This window comes from Thamnophis elegans, chromosome 10 (genome assembly GCF_009769535.1).
Source record: "Thamnophis elegans isolate rThaEle1 chromosome 10, rThaEle1.pri, whole genome shotgun sequence".
In the NCBI taxonomy this organism is placed as follows: domain Eukaryota; kingdom Metazoa; phylum Chordata; class Lepidosauria; order Squamata; family Colubridae; genus Thamnophis; species Thamnophis elegans.
Window position 1 is genome coordinate 66,584,288 of NC_045550.1, and position 21,941 is coordinate 66,606,228.

General features: G+C 46.2%; 1 protein-coding gene across 1 annotated transcript in view; it reads right to left on the minus strand.

Annotated features, from left to right (window-relative positions):
* Nucleotides 1-8,981: 8,981 nt before the first annotated feature.
* The window catches only part of AP2M1 (adaptor related protein complex 2 subunit mu 1), a 42,711-nt gene continuing 29,751 nt past the window's right edge, over nucleotides 8,982-21,941 (minus strand). Inside the window, exons 5-11 of the mRNA XM_032225009.1 lie at nucleotides 20,473-20,608; nucleotides 19,059-19,200; nucleotides 15,646-15,765; nucleotides 14,216-14,351; nucleotides 11,748-11,845; nucleotides 11,202-11,313; nucleotides 8,982-10,092 (exon numbers count right to left, since the gene is read on the minus strand). Coding sequence (XP_032080900.1) covers nucleotides 9,958-10,092; nucleotides 11,202-11,313; nucleotides 11,748-11,845; nucleotides 14,216-14,351; nucleotides 15,646-15,765; nucleotides 19,059-19,200; nucleotides 20,473-20,608 — 879 coding nt within the window. The 3' untranslated portion in view covers nucleotides 8,982-9,957. The remainder of the gene's footprint in view (nucleotides 10,093-11,201; nucleotides 11,314-11,747; nucleotides 11,846-14,215; nucleotides 14,352-15,645; nucleotides 15,766-19,058; nucleotides 19,201-20,472; nucleotides 20,609-21,941) is intronic.

The window sequence follows — 21,941 nt, forward strand, 5'->3', positions numbered from 1 at the left end:
GCACACACGTCATCAGCGCGGCGAGGGAGGACCCGCAGGAGAGGAGCGCGGGAACAGTGCGTGCCTCTCTCCAGTCAGGCCAGCACAGAGAGTCTACTCCTGGGACTGTCGGTTACGACCGCACCACACTTATCTCAGTTCACGGCAGGGCTGTGGAGTCTGCTGCTTCCAGCTCCACGTCCTCATCAACATGCCGCTCCGGCCCGCCCCCGCTATGAATATTCATATTCTTCGCCCTCACGTCACTAGGAATATTCATAGCAGGGGCAGGCTGGAGCGGCATGTTGATGAGGACGTGGAGCTGGAAGCAGCCGACTCCACAGCCCTGGTTCACGGCACCCCAAACAAGTTCAATAATATCAAGGGCAACATACGAAATCGACTGATGAACAAAGAAGTTACTAAGCAGGTATGTTAAATAATTTGTTTTTGGTTTATTAAATACAATTATATATTGCAATTATACATTTTTGTAGTTTAAACTATAAATTGCGCAAAATTATGTTTTTGTCGAAGTGATACACAACGCGAGTTATGCTCGATTTTTTGCCAATTTTTGACACACCACGCCAAAAAGGTTGCCCATCACTGTTCTATTCTATTCTAAGATGCCACTCAGAGGTGGATAACCTGTTTTACACCAATCTTTGATATTTTTAGAGAAAGCGAAGTCCCATTGTTCAAAATGCTGGCGTGGCATTGACTACCAATGATCAGGCTGGTTAAGAAAAAAAAGCAACTTCTGAATACAATACAATGCCAGCTAACGTCTTTCGCAAGACCCACATCACAATCAGGCCCCACTAAGGGTTTTCTTGAGGGGCGCGGTGGCTCAGTGGCTAAGACGCTCAGCTTGTCGATTAGAAAGGTTGGCAGTCTGGCAGTTCGAATCCCTAGCGTCATGTAATGGAGTGAGCTCCCATTACTTGTCCCAGCTTCTGCCAACCTAGCAGTTCGAAAGCATGTAAAAAATGCAAGTAGAAAAATAGGGACCACCTTTGGTGGGAAGGTAACAGCTTTCCATGTGCCTTCGGCGTTTAGTCATGCCGGCCACATGACCACGGACGTATTTGGACAGTGCTGGCTCTTCAGTTTTGAAATGGAGATGAGCACCGCCCCCTAGAGTCGGGAACGACTAGCACATATGTTACGAGGGGAACCTTTACCTTTAAGGGTTTTCTTATGTCATGTCCTCATGGCATTGCATTTGTCTTAATCCCAATGCACAATTTAAGCATCTTAAAGTCATTTTTAGCTGTTCCGGTTTTAAGGGCTTTCTCCTATAATAGATGGCTTACCGTATATACTCGAGTATAAGCCGAGTTTTTCAGCCCACTTTTTGGGCTGAAAAAAGCCGGCTCGGCTTATACTCGAGTCTACAACTGGATCCGGCAGTGCTGTTGCCTGTTGGAGGAGGAGGGGATTCCTTCCTGCGAGACCCCGTCCAGAAAAATGCGGGGAGCGGTATTTGTGGGAACTCCGGCCGCTGCCCACCCGTGGGGAGAGAGGGAAGAGCCCCGAGCGAGCCGCCTCGGTTTGGCAACCAAACCCATCCAGCCTTTTACCTCCCGTCCCCCCGCCCGCCCGCTCGCAGCCCCCTCCCCGGGCTGGCGCCAACTCCTCCCCGTGCCCGGCCTCCAGCCGAGGCAAGTCGGTGTCTCTTTAAGCTAGAGAGAGGAGGGGAGGGAAGGCAGGGACCAGCCGGCTGACAATGGGCCGGAGCGGCTGAGTTGGAGCAAATTCCGCGGCGGAGGCGGCGTCCCAGCTCCAGCGGCTCCGAGGCGAGCGGCTTGGCCCTTCCGCTGGGCGCTCGGAGATGAAGGCGCGCTGGCGCTGAGTTGAGCGGCGAGCTTGCCGAGCGCGCGGCTCCGGGAAGCCCCCCTTCTCCTCCCTGCTGGAAGCCGAGCGAGCCCCGCCGCCCACGGACTCCCGCGGCCGCCCCAGGGCTCCGGGAGGCAGGACCCGGAGGCAGCCCAGCCCTGCCGCCGCCCCGCGCCCTCCACCCGCTGCGCGAGAGGGGACCCCGCTTTCCCCTTGCCGGATGCGTCCCTGGCGGAGCTGAGCCATGCGGCGGAGGCTCCCGCTCTGGTTCCGGAGCTTGCTGTGCCTCTGACCGGTCCTGGTGGGACCCGCGGCAGGTAAGAGGCGCCGTCGAGCGCCTCGTACAATGATTTATGTATGAGGTTTAAGTGACTGAGACACACTCCTGGCTACGCAGCAATGTTATTTCTGACTTAGTATACTATGAAATCCCCCAAATCCTCCCCACTCCAGGGGAAGGATACTATGAAATCCCCCAAATCCTCCCCACTCCAGGGGTAGGATACTATGAAATCCCCCAAATCCTCCCCACTCCAGGGGAAGGATACTATGAAATCCACATTTCCTCCCCACTCCAGGGGAAGGATACTATGAAATCCCCCAAATCCTCCCCACTCCAGGGGTAGGATACTATGAAATCCCCCAAATCCTCCCCACTCCAGGGGTAGGATACTATGAAATCCCCCAAATCCTCCCCACTCCAGGGGAAGGATACTATGAAATCCCCCAAATCCTCCCCACTCCAGGGGAAGGATACTATGAAATCCACATTTCCTCCCCACTCCAGGGGAAGGATACTATGAAATCCCCCAAATCCTCCCCACTCCAGGGGAAGGATACTATGAAATCCCCCAAATCCTCCCACTCCAGGGGTAGGATACTATGAAATCCCCCAAATCCTCCCCACTCCAGGGGTAGGATACTATGAAATCCCCCAAATCCTCCCCACTCCAGGGGTAGGATACTATGAAATCCCCCAAATCCTCCCCACTCCAGGGGTAGGATACTATGAAATCCCCCAAATCCTCCCCACTCCAGGGGAAGGATACTATGAAATCCCCCAAATCCTCCCCACTCCAGGGGTAGGATACTATGAAATCCCCCAAATCCTCCCCACTCCAGGGGAAGGATACTATGAAATCCCCCAAATCCTCCCCACTCCAGGGGTAGGATACTATGAAATCCCCCAAATCCTCCCCACTCCAGGGGTAGGATACTATGAAATCCCCCAAATCCTCCCCACTCCAGGGGTAGGATACTATGAAATCCCCCAAATCCTCCCCACTCCAGGGGTAGGATACTATGAAATCCCCCAAATCCTCCCCACTCCAGGGGTAGGATACTATGAAATCCCCCAAATCCTCCCCACTCCAGGGGAAGGATACTATGAAATCCCCCAAATCCTCCCCACTCCAGGGGAAGGATACTATGAAATCCACATTTCCTCCCCACTCCAGGGGAAGGATACTATGAAATCCCCCAAATCCTCCCCACTCCAGGGATAGGATACTATGAAAGCCACATTCCCTCCCCACTACAGGGGTAGGATACTGCAAAATCCCCAATTCCTCCCCACTCCAGGGGAAGGATACTATGAAAGCCACATTCCCTCCCCACTCCAGGGGAGGAAATAAATATTCAAAAACATTATTGGTATCTATTTTTATTTTTGAAATTTACCGGTAGCTGCTGCATTTCCCACCCTAGGCTTATACTCGAGTCAATAACTTTTCCAGCTTTTTGGGGTAAAATTAGGTGCCTCGGCTTATATTCGGGTCGGCTTATACTCGAGTATATACGGTATGTTGTAGATACAATCTAGAATGCTTCATGACTGATGTAAGGGCTGTCATGGACAGAGGTGGGCCGTTTGCTGAAAACAAACAACTTGGGTTCAGTCTGCAGGAGAAATCAAGCATCAATCTTTTATAGAGATTACAATGACGGGAACATTTAACATCTTCACATTGCACATTTAACAATGTTATTGGGTATGTCTAGTTTAATGAAAAGGATTAGGAGAGACTTGATAGCAGCCTTCCAATATCTCAGGGGCTGCCACAAAGAAGAGGGAGTCAAACTATTCTCCAAAGCACCTGAGGGCAGAACAAGAAGCAATGGGTGCAAACTGATCAAGGAGAGAAGCAACTAGAACTAAGGAGAAACTTCCTGACAATTAATCAGAGACAACAACTTGCCTCCAGAAGTTGTGAATGCTCCAACACTGGAAGTTTTAAAGAAGAGATTGGATAACCATTTATCTGAAGTGGTGTATGGTTTCCTGCCTAAGCAGGCAGTTGGAATAGAAGACCTCCAAAGTCCCTTCCAACTCTGTTATTCTATTATATTCTATGTGTGCAAGGAGTTATGTGTATATGTGCGGTGCATGCATACATGTACTGTTGCAAGAAAACAGAGGAGAAGGGCTTTTTTTTACCTTGACTCTACTCATGGCTAGCTGTAATCCCACACCAACTAGTTTTCCTACATGAAATACAGCTAAGATGAGAAAGATTCCTCATCTCTGCGGGAATAATTATACCACCTTACCAGATGATGTGGTGTTGCAAGCACAAAGTAGTATTATTTAGAGAGTATTACCTCAGAGAAAATAAGTGTTTGTTTACCCTGCTGCTGGCCTAGTCACTTTTATGATCAAAGGCAATTAGGAGTGAGGAAAGACAATGGAATTGTTTCAAGGAATTGAGAAAAGGTCGTTGGTTGGTTGGTGGCTGAAGTTGAAGTCTACACATCTTAAACTTGCTGAGTAAAGCCTTGGTAGGACAACTTCATGCTACTGTAGTCGTGCAGTTCTAAGGTTGTGATGAAATATTAATACTTCCTAAAGTATTTAATCCAGATTAAAGGGGGAAATGACTCATGCAGACTGCCGCTTTTGGTGGCAAGAGATGCAAAGGCAAACCAGGTGAAGGATACACTAGGATCGTGATGTCAAATCTATGCCACATGTGCCTCAGGTGGCACATGGAACCCTCTCTGCAGGCACGCGAGCTGTTACCCCAGCTCAGCTCCACCACAGTAGATCCTACAGTAGATAGCATTTTCCCTTAACAGCAACAGCAGCCTGTGCCACATACCTAGTTGTGGCTTAGGGTTCTTCTTGTCAAGCCATTCTTGATCATTTTGAAGCAATGTACTTAGCGCACCCCAATGTGATGTTCTTGTATCACTGGCAGTGGCACTCCTTAGTGATAAAGCATTCAAAATCCTCCATTGTAGGTGCCAGGGTTCTGAGTAAGGCACCCATTGAAAGCAGAACTCTGAGGCAGGTAGATTCCTCAAAGAACATGTTTTTTGGATACATCATATCGACACAGCCAGTGAAAACCAACTCTTGACAGTTCCTGCCATTTTCAGCTAATTAAAACAGTAAAACTCCCCCCCCCCTTCCTGGGTATCACCGATCACATGGTTCAATGAAGATGGAGGACAGGCTCCCCTCCTCTTTCAACAGCCACCTGTTTCACTGACCTTGGTTCCCACAAGACATCTTTTTGTTTAGACTATAACTGGCTATCTACTTCCCCCCCTCTGGCTTCATGGCAACTATGAGACAGTACAAGATGGTTTCAGTCAGGTTCACTTCAGAGTTGACAGAAGGTTGAGCACGCTACAGGAAAATGAGACCAACTGAACTCTTAATTCGGGGCAGTCAATCCCATGTTGAGACCAGGCTGACCAGTGCTTGTCTAGTTCTGTCTCTTACCTACTGATTCTCCAAGACGGGGGCATGGAAACATCCCGTACCTCACATGGAGACACTCAAGCGGAGCAATTCACCTTTATGATCCGCCAACAGAAAGGGTGGAGAGCTGCTACCCCTTACTCTTCTTCAAACCTTTGGCTGCAGCCTGACCCTTATATCTAAACATATCCAAGGGTGAGGGGCAAGTATTGTTCCCAAGATACCTTCTCACCTGGGTCACCACCCTGAGCCAGTTATATAGGTAGTCCTCCTTAATATCCATTCACTGCGTTCCGTTACGATGGCATTGAGAAAACAGACTTACAAGCAGTAAGAATAACAGAAGGGACCTTGGAAGTCTTCTAGTCCAACTCTCTCCTCAAGCAGGAGACTCTATACCATTCCAGACAAATAGTTGTCCAATCTCTTCTTAAACACCTCCAACTTCTGAAGGCAACTTCCGTTCCACTGGTTAATTGTTCTCAATGTCAAGAAATTACTTAATTCTAGGTTGTTTCTTTCCTTGATTTTTTTCCATCCATTACTTCTTGTCTTGCCTTCTGATGCTTTGAAAAATAGGTTGAACGCCTCTTTGGGGCAGCCTCACATATATTGGAAGGCTGCTATCATATCGCTCCTAGTTCTTTTCACTAACTTCTTCTTGTTAGTTGCAAAGTTGTGTCCAACCCATCGTGACCCCATGGACAACTTTCCTCCAGGCCTTCCTGTCCTCTACCATCCCCCAGAGTCCATTTAAGCTCACACCTACTGCTTCGGCGACTCCATCCAGCCACCTTCTTCTCTGCCGTCCCCTTCTTCTTTTGCCCTCAATCTTTCCCAGCATGAGGCTCTTCTCCAGTGAGTCCTTCCTTCTCATTAGCTGGTCAAAATATTTGAGTTTCATCTTCAGAATCTGGCCTTCTAAAGAGCAGTCAAGGAGGATCTCCTCAAGGACTGACCTGTTTGATCACCTTGCAGTCCAAGGGACCCTCAGGAGTTTTCTTCAACACCACAGTTCAAAGGCCTCAATTCTTCGGCGCTCAGCCTTTCTTATGGTCCAACTTTTACAGCCCCACATTGCAACTGGGAAAACCATAGCCATACTAACTAGACATACCTAATTCCTGCAACTGTTCTTCGTACGTTTAAGCCTCCAGCCCCCTAATCTTGGTTGCTCTTCTCTGCCCTCTTTCTAGAGTCTTGACATCTTTTTTATATTATGGCGACAAAAACTGCATGCAGTATTCCAAGTGTGGTCTTACTAAGGCTTAAGATCCCACTTGGAATACTGCATCCAGTTTTGGATGTCCTCAAACCCAGCAACCCATCACATCCAGCCATGGTCTCAGCTGAACTTTGCAACTGTTAGCAAACCTTGATTACTGGACTGATTATATGTTACTGGACTATGTTATTTGGATTATCCCTTAATTGAAAGACACTGATGACTGACTGTCTTATCCGTGTATGACTTGGACTGTTTGATGGACTCTGATACCTCTATTTCCACGAAAGTAAAAACCTATTTAAACTGCAGTGTCTCTGTATGCTGGTTTGTGTGTTCTCCAACAACACTCTCACAACACTTCGCTGAACGTACTCGCTCCCCCAATGGGGAGCTTACCTAACACTCCCAATTCTCCCTGGCAGGATTGGGCCCTGCAATGCTGGGATGGTTGCAGCTGGATTTTCACGCTGTGGCAGCTACAGTGCAGGACTTGAGGCAGCACTTCTTGGTGGAGGTGGCAACCCTGGGGCTGAAGTAGACACTCAGGGCAGATTGGAGGCCCTGGGCCTCTGCTTCAGTCCTAGCACTGCCACCGTTGCCAAGGAATATCACTGTGCAGAGCAGCCAAAATGACAGAGATAGGTGGAAGGAGTTGAAGAGACAATTCCTTATCTTGGAAGAACCGAAGCAAAGGGATTGAAGGAACTAAGCAGAAAATAGTAATAGCACTTAAAAGACTTATATAGTGCTTCATAGTGCTTTACAGCCCTCTCTGAGCGGTTTACACTGTTCAGCCTCTTGCCCCCAACAATCTGGGTCATTTTACTGGCCTCAGAAGGATGGAAGGGTGAGTCAACCTTGAGCCGGTCAGGATTGAACTCCTGGAGTAGTAAGTTAGCCTGCAGTATTGCATTTTAGCCATTGCGTCATCATGGAAAATAACTTGAAATTGTGTTTGCCTAACCACCAGGTAGCATTTGTCCGAAAGGGGCTTTTTCCAAGAGGCAACTGGACTTTTTGGTTTTTCTTTGAAGTCGTTCAGGAGCCAAAGAAGCTTCTTGGATGAGAAGTGAAAATGTCTTCAAAGAAAAAGCAGAAAGTCCAGTTGCCTCCTGAAAAAGCACCTTTGGGATAACCAGGACCTGGATGACTGAGAATCTCCAGACATTCAACATTTATTTAACCACTGCAACAAACTGCTATCCCTAAGCAGGAAGATTATGGGATGTATCACAACTGCCTTCCCTAAATGACAAAATTGCCGGTCCCAAATGTGTTCAAAGAAAAGACTACCTGTACTAGCTCATAGAGGGACACTGGCTCATTGGCTAAGACGCTGAGCTTGTTGATCAGAAAGATCGGCAGTTCGGTGGTTCGAATCCCTAGCGCCGCATAACGGAGTGAGTTCCCATTACTTGTCCCAGCTTCTGCCAACCTAGCAGTCCGAAAGCACATAAAAACGCAAGTAGGAAAATAGGAACCACCTTTGGTGGGAAGGTAACAGCGTTCCTTGCGCCTTCGGTGTTTAGTCATGCCGGCCAGAATTTCCCAGCAACCAACAAGTCTCAGAGGTTTTGTTACTAGTGCAGAACATTATTAGTGTACTTCCACTTGGTATATGGGAAACGTATGACTGCTTCAGTTCTTCCCTCTCTGTAAATTCCAGCAGAAGATGGTGGCATTTCTAACCAACTCTTAGAACATCGAGCAATAGAGTTGGAAGGGACTTTGGAGGTCTTCTACTCCAATCCTCTGCCCAACCAGCAGACCTTATAAATGGCTGTCTAATTTCTTCTTAAAAGCCCTTCAGTTTCAAAGCACCCACAAATTTCTGAAGGCAAGTTATTCCATTGGTTGGTTGCTCTCACTGCCAGGAAATTTCTCTTTCATTCCAGGTTGCTTTTCTCCTTCGTTCCCATCCATTGTTTCTTGTCTTGCCTTTTGGTGCTTTGGAAAATAGGCTGACACCCTAATCTTTGAAGATACCCCTCAAATATTAGAACACTGCTATTACATTTCCCCTTACCCATCTTCACTTATCCACTGCTACAGTGCCTCAAGACCAAGCAACAGAATTTGATTATGAACTGTAGACTACCAACAGTGCACAGGGATGTACCCAATGAATTGTTTCAGCATCTCCCCTGGTTTTAGAGCGGAGACAGCAATCTAGCAAGGCCTCTGGCCCAGCTATGTTCCCATTAAGAGCCATCGCTCACAACACAGTTGGTTCTATATATTTTATTGGATTTATAACTGGACAATCACACGTGTACAAAATGGGAGACCACACTACCTGAAGCAGAGGACTGTGGATCGCAGCAGCATTTCCATTGACCCAAAAGCTTTTAGTAGAAGAAAGAATAAGCTGATTGGGCAAGAGAAAGATGGGAGGGGAAGGGAGGAGGAAAGGAAGAGGAGGAAAGATTGCTGGCCAATTCTTAACCAAAGGACAAATCCTTTGGATGTTACTTACTGATCAAATCAGTCTCTCCCCAGTTATGTGCCAGATTTTTTTTTTTTTTTTGGGGGGGGGGGGGAGGGACTGTGTTTAAGAAAGAAGAGGTACTGGCTTTGTCAGCTATCCTCAGCGCTCCAAGGAAGTTGCCCTTTGAGGCTATGAAAATTATTTGCTATTCTCACCATCCATGATAATACCCCTCAGACATTTTTGGTCACAAACCTTCCTCGAGCTGTAGGAGAAAGCAATGAGGAATATTCCCACCTTTGCCGCACAACAACAATTACAACAGCAAGAGCCAAGTATAGGAGCCAGAATTAATTCAAGGGTTGTCCAGTCTATGATTTCTTGTCTAGTCTACTGATACATATGCACAAGGATTTCCAAAAAAATACTAGGATATAATGCAAGTAGTGACAACAGAAGGGGGGGTTATCACGTGGTGGATGTTCCCTAGAATGACCACAAGGGGGTGGTATTAGACTGGCCCTTTTACATCCTGGGACAGAAGCAAGACATGAGCCCAGACTCTCAAACCACCTGATGTCAAGCTGCATCTCCAACAGTAACTGAAACAAAGCAGGTGCCGGTGTCCCCCCTTTTTTCTTCCTTCCTTCCTTCCTTCAAAGAGCAGCTGCAGGATTCCAGCTTCCAGCCGCTGAATGGAGGACGGGCCAGTGAAATGCTCTTGAACATTGAGACCAAAGGGTGAGAGAGAGAGAGCCAGCTTGCTGCGCGGGGCTAGCATCTTGTCTCGTAGATCCCGCTCCTGCCAATGTACCTCACCCATTTGATCACGTCGTGGTCACTGTAGTTCAGCTTTGGCTCGAAGACTTTCAGGTAGCGCACCTTCAGCCCGGAAGGCGCAAAGGGAACCTGTACAAAGGAGGGCAGAACACAAGGATGGGAAAGTGAGCCTCTCACAGCCAGACTTTTGAAAAACTCGCCCTTGCAAATCTTCCAAGGTCAAAGTGAGACTTACTGGACTGTCCATGATTCTAATGAGGCACAAAGAATTACCATATTTTTCAGAGTATAAGATGCACTCCCCCCACTTTCAAAAGAGGGTGAAAATTTTGGTGTGTCTTATATACCAAATGTAGCCCTTCACCCACCCGCCGGCCGCCACTCATCGGCCGTTTTCAGCCAAAAACGGGGTGTGCGGAGGGTGAAAACTCAATGCGCAGAGGTCGAAAACCAGAAGTGCAGAGGCGGCAATTGGTAGCGATGTGCTCTGGCAATTTCGGCGGCCTTGAATGGGTCTGAAACTGAGCATTCGGAGGCTGAAAACGCGAGGCACAGAGGCGGCGATGGTCCAGGCTGCAATAATGTGCTGAAGCTGACCAGGCCGTTTGCTGTTTGCTGCAAGGACACTAGATGAATACCAATGGATGCTGGTAGGCAGAGTCAGATTTTTTTTTTCTTATTTTCCTCCCCAAAAACTAAGGTTCGTCTTATACTCCGAAAAATACAGTACTATACCGGAGCACAGAACAAGGGAAGATATCTAGCCTTGTTGGCTAAAACAAGATTCCAATTACTTTCCCGGAAAGACACTTCATTTTGAAGGTATCCTTCACACAAAAGCAACAGGCAAACTCAGCTACTGGACCAAACCTCCTCATATTTATGGACAAAAACAATCTCGTAATCCTCCCTCATTTAAGCTACTTTCTCATCAATCCTTTCATTTGAGGGCCACAATGTAAGAAAATAACGATCCTGGAAATCAGTAATCATCATCTCTTTAGCCAGTAATCACTGGCTAAAGAGATGATGTTGCAAAGATTTGGATTTTTGGAGGATGGTCTTTAGGTTTGCTGAGGGCTCCGAGATGGGATACATTTTACAAAGGAAGGAAATGTTTGGCAGGGGCCTTGATAGAACCAAGAGGACAGAGGATTGGGCTGCTGAAGCCCCTCAGAATGTTTCTATATCGTACCTCTTGTTCCAGGGAACCTCTTGGGAAGAATGCGGCTGCTTACCTCAAAGTTCATAGAGATGGGTGGCCGAGCCCATTTCTTTTTGTCGTTGGTTGGAAGCAGTTCTATCTCTGCGCTGATCTGTGACTCTTTCATTCCAGCCATCCTTTTAATTCTATAAAATTGAAAATTGTTTGCTTAGAATATGCACAAGTAATGCAGGGGTTTCCAACCTTGGCAACTTTAAGCCTGGAGGACTTCAGCTCCCAGAATTCTGGGAGTTGAAGTCCTCCAGGCTTAAAGTTGCCAAGGTTGGAGACCCCTGTCCTAAAGCCCACTTCATCAGGCTCAGCCTAAAGCAGGGGTTTCCAAATTTGGCAGCTTGAAGACTGGGGTCTTCATTTCCCAGAATTTTCCAGCCAGCCATTCTGCTAGGGAATTCTGGGAGCTGAAGTCCACATGTTTGGCTGGGGAATTCTGGGAGTTGCCAACTTTGGAGAGCCCTGGCCTAAAAGGAAGCACAACCTCTCCCAATGCCAGTGACCACATGGGTAGAGAGGGGTAGAGCTCCAGCTGCCCCAATTCAGAAAAAAAAAACATGCCACTTACTTCCAGACAATGGCATTCTCACTGGCTTTGTATTTTGCTTTTCCTTTCATGCAGATGACTTGTACACCACTAGTATTAAGAGGAGTCGGGATTCGCACCTGGAAAAAATATTTATTTGAATCACATTTGGCTGCTTAGGTGAAAAAAACATGGGGGGAGGGGAGTTAGTTGTTTGTTTTTGCAAAGGAAGAGAAGATAGCTTAAAAACAAAAATGCACACCCAAGAAAGAGCAAGGAAATCATCTTGGCAGGATTGCACTACAAGTAGGCCTCAACTTACAATTGGTCGCTTAGGGTTGAAGTCCCCGTGGAATTCCACAGAACTAGATACAACACGGTTTCAAAGTTCTCACAGTCGCTTGACTCCCAGGCCGTATTTTGGACACTTGGAAACCATCCCACATTTATAGCTTTTTTGCAGGGTCCCACAGTCATGTGACTGCAACTTACAACTCCCTACGTTTACTTTCAGTTTCTGCCCCCCCCCCCCAAAGGACCCCCTGACTGAAATGGGTTTACGTAACAATCACCTCATTTATTTCATGACTGTCACAAAATGATCATAAAATGGGCTCCATCATGTGGGTGACCTGCTTAACGACTAGTACAACTCAGTATCATAGTTCTGGGATCAATTGCGGCCATAAGTCGAGGACTATCTGTACTGACAGAAGGACAAGGAATTCCTTAAACATCACAGCACAACTTGGTTAGTAAAAGCTCAATATACGGAGGCCACGACTGGCCTTATTTACAAACCCTGCCGCGTTGTCTTTGCGACCAAAAGCAGGAGTGTCAAACTCGATTTCATTGAGGGCCACATCAGGGTTGGGTTTGACCTCGGGAGGGTTGGAGTGAGCTTGGCCAGCTCAACATCACTTGTGTCGGGGGCTCCTGTGGTGGCCAAGCACTATGCCAGCGAAAACAGGCTCCCGAGATCCATTTCCACTGCCACGATCTCTTGCAACCCTCTGCCAGTGAAAACGGAGCTCGGGAGCTCGTTTTCACTGGCAGAAGCAACATGGAGCGGTCCTTTACTGTTTTCAAGGAGGCCCCATGGTCCAGATCTTAGTATCCTGTGGCCGGATCCGGCCTCCAGGTCTTGAGTTTGACACCCCTGGCCTAAAGTAAGATTATGGAAGTGTTATGTTTCTATGTCTTTTCCTGTTATGTAGCACTTCTGTTTTCTCCCTCCACCCTTGAATGTCACTCCCTGCTTTCCCAATGCTTCTTCATCATTACTCTTTCCTCTCTTCCCACTGATGAGATCAAGTTTCCCAGATGGAGCTCAATTAAGGCACACCTTGCATGAAATTCTTCCCATTTATGCTTCCCAAGGCTTTTATTAAGTGCCTATAACTCAGCAAGTACTCCATCATTGTGCCTAGTACTGCTCTGAATCACCATGATCACTGAAGTTCAATGTTCTGTTATCACTTCTAAGGTTTCCTTTTGTCCTACGGATATGTTTATGTATCTTAAAAGACTATAAAAAAGATGGTAGAGATGGGCAAATCCGGTACAGATGGAGAAATCTAGGCGTAAAGTTAACTAGTTTTAAATATCATAGAACAAATGTGCTCTTATCATCAGAAGTTCATATTGTTGAAAAGCATTTCATGTTTATTTTCTAATCAAAATCCTCAAGTCACTGGACTTGCATTTAATAATGCTTGTTGGTTCAGCGAATTCAAGTAAAGACTTGATGCATCAATGATGCATTAAATCAATAATATAAATTATGCATCAGGGTAAGAGCTAATCTCTAAAGAAAGAATACAAATGACCAGCTGTTTGCAAGGAATATAAATCCTTTCATTCCCCACCATTCAGTCAGAGCTGAAGAAGCTTCTTGGATGAGAAGCAAAACGTCTTTAAAAAAAACACCAGAAAGTCCAGTTGCCTCTTGAAAAAGGACCTTTGTGACAACTGTGCCCTGGTTGACTGAGAATCTCCATAGATATTAATCTCTAAAGACCCAATTTTGGATGTGACATAATTCTGGGTATAAGTTCAAGAATGGTTTCCAGTTACCATTAAATTCTATATCAGATTTAATTTTTAAATGAAAGGTTATGCTAAACACCAAGACACACGCTCAGAATTTAGTCAGCCATTCTTCTGAAAAGGGAACAGATCTTTTCCAATAAAAGGCATATAAAATTCTTGCCAACATTGACCTGGAGAATATCAATTCAATCCATTTTGAAAGGATGTGTAGTTCAATGAAATTTGGTAAACCATGTATTGTGTTTCAAAGGTTACAACTTTCAGAATTTGTTCCATTCCGCAATGCATCATTTTCCTAATATTGTTGAGATTTACAACCTGCCCAATATTTCCAACATCACATTTTTAACCTCATCTATGTACACAAAATGGGTAAAACAAAGTTTTTTATCCAAATGACGCAAAGGCAAAGGACGGGTAGCGAGGCGAAACGAAAAGTGTTTATGCTAGGGGCTCACCTCTATCTTCTGAGCCAAGAGGGAAGGCTTAAAGTTAGATTTGATCACCACTTTCACCTCCAGCTTGGTGCGTCCCACCTCACGTACCAGCGGGATGACACGGAACGGCAAGATAATGTCTTTAGTGGTTCGGTACCTGATGGAAAAGAACAAGCAATAACTTAACAAAATGGAAAAGAGGAAATCTGTCACTGCCCACACAACCAGCAAATACTCCTAAATTGAAAACCTATCTGAGATTTACTGGTATTTAGTCTCACGGATTATCTGTCCCATTTTTCAACCATTTCTTTTAACTCTTAGCTAACCTGAAAAAGATGCTTATTCTATAAATCTTTATGTTTTAAGAGGCCACTGATGGACCTAATGGATCGAGACAGTTTTCCTCCGGTCTTCAACCTATCCCATACATACATACATACACACACACACACACACACACACATGCATACATGCCCTCTAACACTGACATCATTCTACTGCACTCCCAAATGTGCTTTTTCAGGAGGCAACTGGACTTTCTGGTTTTTCTTTGAAGATGTTTCGCTTCTCATCCAAGAAGCTCCTCAGCTCTAATGGGAAGGTGGGGAAGGGAAGGATTGATACTCCTTGCAGACAGCTGGTCATTTGCATCCTTTTTAGAGAGTAATTGAGGTCACCTGGCTGGAGGTGTATCTGTGTCATCAGGTTCATCTGAATCAAATGGGTGTGGAGACTAATTATGAAGCAAATTTCAAAATTCTGACTGGGAACCCAACATCCATATTTCAAAGTGGCACATTTGGGGCACACGACCTAAAAATTGACTTCCGGGCTTTTGAATCTAATTCTAAAGAAATTCAGCCTGTCCCAATTATTCTCCCAACAGAAGACAAATTATTTCTACTGAAAGAGGCCTTCCGCTAACCAAGCTGCGTCAACACTGCTTGTTTTCTCAATGCTTTTGGGGTCCCCAGTTAACAGTTGGAGGCACTCCAAGGTCCATGCTGCAAAAGTGGCAGTGCAAAATGACAATCCACATAGAAGGTTTTTTAACCCTTCAATGGGAATTTGTGTTTTATGGTATTTAAAGTCTATTTACTAGCTTGCACTATAGTTGTTCCTTGTATTCTACCTCCGTACAATAGGAAATTGTGCTGCAGGATAATCACAGTCAGTAGGGGCCCTGGAAGTTGATAAAATACAAACACACATTCAAATAAAATAAAATAAAAATAACAGGCTCAGGAGCATGTACAATGCTAAAACTTCAAGCTGGTCCCCTCTATGTTAGGAGGAACTTCCAGCTGATTGTGTTTCGTTCTTATTGGCAAATGTCTTGGCCCTGTTTTTTTTCTTTTGCAAAAAAGCAGGCAGAATTCAGTAAGTAACCGACTGGAGGGCTATTCCAAGCAATGGATACAGTGAGTTTCCCCCCCCAGCAACCTCACCTCATGAGCTCAAACTCTCCATCTGGTGGTATGAAGCTGATACTCCTCTCTGAGTCAAACTTGCTGAGCCTCACGCATTGGTGAAAAGTGCAATCGTCAATGGCAATGGACTGCTTCCCACTAGGACACAGAACCAGAAGGATCAAAGTTAGTGCGAAGCCATGCAGCAATGGCATTCAAGGCCCCCCACACTGCAAACTTCAGACGGAGCATATGGTCTCACACGTTTATGGCTAAGTCACAGAAAGTATTCAAAATAAAGGCAGCGTATATATAAAGGGGCCTTTCTGGGAGCCACGGGTTCCCTCGAAAGCCACTGGAATTGCCTGATCACCAGGAAATCCAAGCAACAGCTGGCTGGAGTGATGTTTGCCCCCACCAATTCACTTGAGGAACTACAGCGCCATCAGACTCGCTCAAACATGCCTGCTCCTTAAAGTGTTTTTGGAATGGAAGTGATATAGGTTTGGGGCTGGGCATAGCTGCATATTAACACCATTGTTTGTAATTTGATGAATAAGCCACACTGGCTGATTTCAGAGGTAAAGGTTCCCCTTGCACATATGTGCTAGTCGTTCCTGACTCTAGAGGGTGGTGGTCATCTCCGTTTCAAAGCCGGAGAGCCAGCGCTGTCCGAAGACGTCTCCATGGTCACGTGGCCGGCATGACTCAACGCCAAAGGCGCACGGAACACTATTCCCTTCCCACCAAAGGTGGTTTTTATTTTTCTACTTGCATTTTTACGTGCTTTCGAACTGCTAGATTGGCAGAAGCTGGGACAAGTAACGGGAGCTCACTCCGTTACGCAGCGCTAGGGACTTGAACCGCCAAACTGCCGACCTTTCTGATCAACAAGCTCAGCATCTTAGCCACTGAGCCACCGCATCCCTCTATTTCATAGGTACTAAGCCATAAATCACAGTTTACAAAGCATAGTAATCATTGGATTTATATCCGAGACGGACTCCAAAATCAAATAAGCCACCTTATGGCTTAAGCACAATGTTCAAAAGTAAGCAAAAAACAAGAGGGCTTTGTCTTCCAGCTCCTGCAGAGCTCGGGAGACATGGGAGTTCCTTTTCAAGAAGCCATTACGCTTTTTTCCAGGCGGTTTACTAAAAAAAAGTATTATTTTTTGTAATTCTCTCCGCTGCAAATAGAGGAATCCTCTTTGGCAAGGAAAAAACTTCAGAGACCACCCAACACCCCCAAAATCTCACTGCAAATCTTGCAGAAAAGCCACAGTTGGGTGGGAGCAAGCAAATGACTTGGCGGGCGAAGTCATTCAAGGGCAGTTTTGCCAGCGAGGTGAGAAGGATCTGCACTGCAGGACAGAGAGTGAATGCTCAAGACACAGGATGGGCGTCAGATGCAACTGGCTTCACACACACAGCTCAGATCTGCTTCAGAGGATGCTGTCTGGATAGTTTTCCCCACAGTGCAATATGGAAAGGTTCAACCTGACAACTTATGTTTGACTCTCCCAAGGAGCCTTTCTATTACTCTGCCCTCAAATTCATATTCAGGCGTGCTGCTCCGATTACAGGTAAGCTTCGACTTACTACCACAAGCGGGTCCGACATCTCTGTCGTTAAGTGAGAGGCGGTTGCTGAGCTTTGCCCCATTTTATGACTTTTCTTGCTTATGGCTGTTAAGTGAATCACTGCAGTTGTTAATAAGACTGTGGCTAAGGGACTCTGGCTTTTCCATTGACTTTGTTTGTCAGAAGGTTGCAAAAGGGGAATCACATGACACACACACACACCCGGGACACTGCAAACCGTCATAAATATGAACCAGTTGCCAAGTGTCCCAATTTTGATCACGTGACGACTGCAGAGGTCATAAGTGTGAAAAGCGGTCGTAAGCCATTTTTTTCAGTACTGTTGTAACTTTGCATGGCCACTAAACGAATGGCGGTTAAGTTGAGGGCTACCCGTATTAAATGAATTACAAGCACTCCTCGACTTACAACCACAATTGAACAAAGAATTTAAAGTGGATTTGCTAAGTGAGTAATTTGTTAAGTGAGTTTTGCCCTGTTTCACATCTTTTCTTGCTGCATTCGTTAAGCGAATCAACTGCAGTTGTTAAATTAGTAATACCGTTGTTAAGTGAATCTGGCTTCCCACTTTGCTTGTCAGAAGGTCGCAAAAGGGGATCATGTGACCCCAGGACACTGCAACGGTCCTAAATGTGAATCAGTTGCCGAGCATCCGAATGCAAATTGCATGTCCATGGGGATGCTGCAATGGCCGTTAAGTGTGAAAAATGATCATAAGTTGCTTTTTTCGGTGCCGTTGTAACTTCAAACAGCCACTAAATGAACTGTTGTAAGTCGAGGGCTACCTGTACAGTTATAAAACAGTTATTTCGAGGCCATGAAAATAAACTTAGCAAAAATCTGCTTTGCCGTAACTGGCAATTTTGCCGTTAATGGTTGAAGTGTCTTAGTTTCCAGGGTGGCATTCTGGAGAGCTTCCTTCTCACCTCCAAAGAATTGGTTTTGCTGTTGCCATCACCCAAATTGGGCACTCCAAAGGCTCAAGCCTTCCAGTTATACCATTCTAGGGGAGGTTTTCTCTCTTGCTTCTCTATCAGCTTCCTCTGCTGCGTTGTCCCCCAGTTCATCCAAAGAAGCCAACTCACGGCTTAATTGCGGTGGGGGGGGGGGGGGGAACCAGCCCTATTCCTACTCAAAGCCTTATATGAAATCTTGCCCAAGTCCCTCAAGCAAGTTCCTCCTATCTGGGCCAACCGGATGAGACAGCAACACCTGAGTCGGCTTTGTTCCTACGAACCAAGCACATGGTAGCTCAGCCTTCAACCACAGGTGGGACCTGCGTGGAAGTGTCTAAAGATGGTGGTACATGCACAAATCACACAAAGCCAAGAAGGGTGCGGGGGGAGGGGGAAGGTGTGTGAGGAACACGTGCACACAGCAGTAAGCAGATTATCTACCTTCCTGTTTCACTGGAGTCGGCAGGACACAAAAGAGAAAGAGAATTCAGTATCAGAAGTCGGCAAGAGGCAGCACGGAGGACCTGCATGTATTATACCAATCCTAACGGTCTCCTTTAAAGCGGGACATTTACAGCCTCAATAAGGCAGAGTGATCCTGGGTTGATTGATTTTCCAGCCTCACGGTTGGGGTGGAAATATAGATTAAGGTAATGGGGTAAGTGCAGCAGGGCCAGAATGTAAACTTTTCTTGGGAGACCTCCTTAAACCGTTAACAGGAGTTCACACAGCCGCTCGTTCAGCTCCTGCTTTAAACAAGGGAGCAAAGCAACGAAAATCACCTGAAGAAAGCACCTGGCCTCTTTCCAAATGCGAAGGGGAAGAGCACACAGGCGTGGCTTAAGAGCGGCACACTGCCCAAAACTTAACCTCCCTCCGTTCACCCTGCTTACCTTTTCCCCGTCTCGTCTGCCGTCCCCTTGCCTTGCTTCTCAATTACGATCTTGTCGTTCATGCCAAACTTACATTCGGGCATGCCGCTCAGGTAGCTCTTCATCACCACTCGTCCCGAGACATGAGCACTCAACACCTGGCCTGGAAGAAAGGAAAAGGCCAAGAAAGCATTGGGAGAGCAGAAAGAGTTGCACTTGAGATTCCAAAGACTTTCGAACGGTGAGAACAATTAACCAGTGGAACGGAAGTTGCCTTCAGAAGTTGTGGGCGCTTCATCACTGGGGTTTTTTAAAGGAGAGACTGGGAAAGTCACCTGTTGTCAGGTCCCAGAGATTCCTATAAGGACACTGTCACTTGTATGAGTCACGGTGGGGCGGTGGTTAGAGTGCAGCACTGCAGGCTACTTCTGCTGACTGCCAGCTGCCAGGAATTTGGCAGTTCAAATCTGGGTTGACTCAGCCTTCCAAACTTCCCCGAGGGGGGGGAAATGAGGACGCAGATGGTTGGAGGCAATATGCTGATTCTGTAAACCGCTTAGAGAGGGCTGTAAAAGCACTATGAAGCAGTATATAAGTCTAAATACTATTGCTATGATTCTTGTCAAAATGATTATTTAAATCAACTTCTACAGGTAGTCCTTGACAATTCAGGGACCATTCATAGTTACACTGTGGTGGCGCAATGGTTAGAGTGCAGTACTGCAGGCTATTTCTCATGACTGCCTGCAATTTGGCAGTTTGAATCCCACCAGGCTCAAGGTTGACTCAGCCTTCCATCTTTCTGAGGTGGGTAAAATGAGGACCCAGATTGTTGGGGGGCAAGAGGCTGTAAACCACTTAGAGAGGACTATAAAAGCACTGTGAAGCAGTATATTAAGTCTAAATGCTATTGCTATTCTGGGGGGAAGAGGGAAGCTTGGGGGGGGGGGAATCTCTGTATGGGGTTTCTGTTTCTATTCCTTGCCTTGCTGTAGCTTTTGGGACCTTGGTGGGGGGGAAATGGAATGGACTTTATCTCAGCTCTGGAGAAGAGCATCAGCCTTGCCTTGAAGACAAAATGTTTATCACCCTCTCAGCCTGAGTTTCCCATAACATCTTCACACACCGGGATTGGCTCGATGAGGCACTGGACATTGGGAGGGGCTCTGTCTGCAATGTTTTAATCTAACGTTTCGAGCGGGAAAATTTAATTCCTGCCTAGATCTCTTGCTATCGCAATCTTCCAATAAATGAGATGGCTTTCGTTTCATGAGTTCTGCTTTCTTGAGAAGACTGGAGAGGCTCTGAAATGGTCTAGGGTTCTCCTGCTTGAGTGATGGGGTTGGAATAGAAGACCTCCAAGGTCCCTTCCAGCTCTAGTCTGGTTGACTTGATTTTTTTTTCTCCCCCCCATTTGAAGAAAGTTTACACTTACCTTGTGGTGACATTAGCAAGTTCACGCTCTCTAGAACATCCAGGAAGAGTTCATTGCGACGGTATTTGATCCCTTCGCGCCTCCAACCAATCTGGCCAGTTACCTGGCTGGTAATTTGAGACTGCTCTTCCTTAGTCTGGAGGAAGAGCAGGAGAAAGGAGATGTGCTTTCGTGGGCTCAGCCATACAGGATTCAGATTTCAGTGTTCCAAATGAACAAAGCCCCCCTCCCTTTCCTCCTCAATTCCTTTGGGATCAACCTGGAATAACTCAAATTAGGGATGCTGTTTAAATATTACCATTACATTATAAGAAGAACCTCTGCCTTTTCCCTCCTTTGGTTGCTCTTCCTCCCAGAAAAAAATAAAATTATTTGTGCGCCAAACGGCCAGTTGACTACAAAAAGCCCAGTTGGAACCCTAGTTCAGTATCCAATACCCTTTGGAGGGATCTGCTGGATTACCTTTGGGGAAGGACAGCAGATTCTCCTACCTGGTGCTATAGGCAGGTCCAACCATTATGCGGAAAGCGAGAAAACAGATGAAGAGCAGCAGCAAGGGCAGCACACACAGGGTTAGGAGGAAGCAGGTCAGTAGAAGGGAAAGAGGAAGAGAGTAATGTTAGATTGGGGACATACTGAGGCCGCTATGAACATTACTCCTTTACGCTACGCATCCTCTGGCAGGAGGGGCTTCCTATGAGGAAAATGGGGACATAGGAAACGGGGAAAGCAACCTCAGAGGCACTACCACTACTCCAAGGCAGCAGCATCTACTCCAAGGCAGCAGCATATTTGAAAACGACTCAACATCTCAGAAACCCAGGCAAGGCCACAAATGTTGAAGCACAGGCAGTCCTCGACTTACAACCGTTAATTTAGGGACCGTCCAAAGTTACAACGGCACTGAAAAAAGCAACAGGACCATTTTTTCCCCACACTTACGACCACTGCAGCATCTCTATGATCATGTGATTTACATTTGGATGCTTGCCAACTGGCTCATATTTATGACAGTTGCAGTGTCCTGGGATCACATCATCCCCTTTTATGACTTTTTGACAAACAAAGTCAATGGGTTAATTGTGTTACCAATTTAACAACTGCAGTGATTTGCTTAACAAATGTGGCAAGAAAAGTCGTAAAATGGGGCAAAGCTCGCTTAAATTTCCCTTGTAGCAACAACATACATTCTGGGCTCAACTGTGGTCAAAACTCGAGGGCAACCTGTATAACAAGCTTCTGCCTCTTCCTTCAGGCATCTGTTTGGCAAATACTTAGATAAATGGATGTTGGAGACCAGTCAGTTCACAGCATGGAATTCACACATCAATTGAAACTATTAACCATGATGTATTTGTAGGCAGTCCCTCGGGAATAGGGCGGCATACAAGTCGAATAAAACCTTCAAACCTTCCCCTTCCCCTATGCCAGACTATACCTTCCAAATTATTGGAAGATAATCACGATTA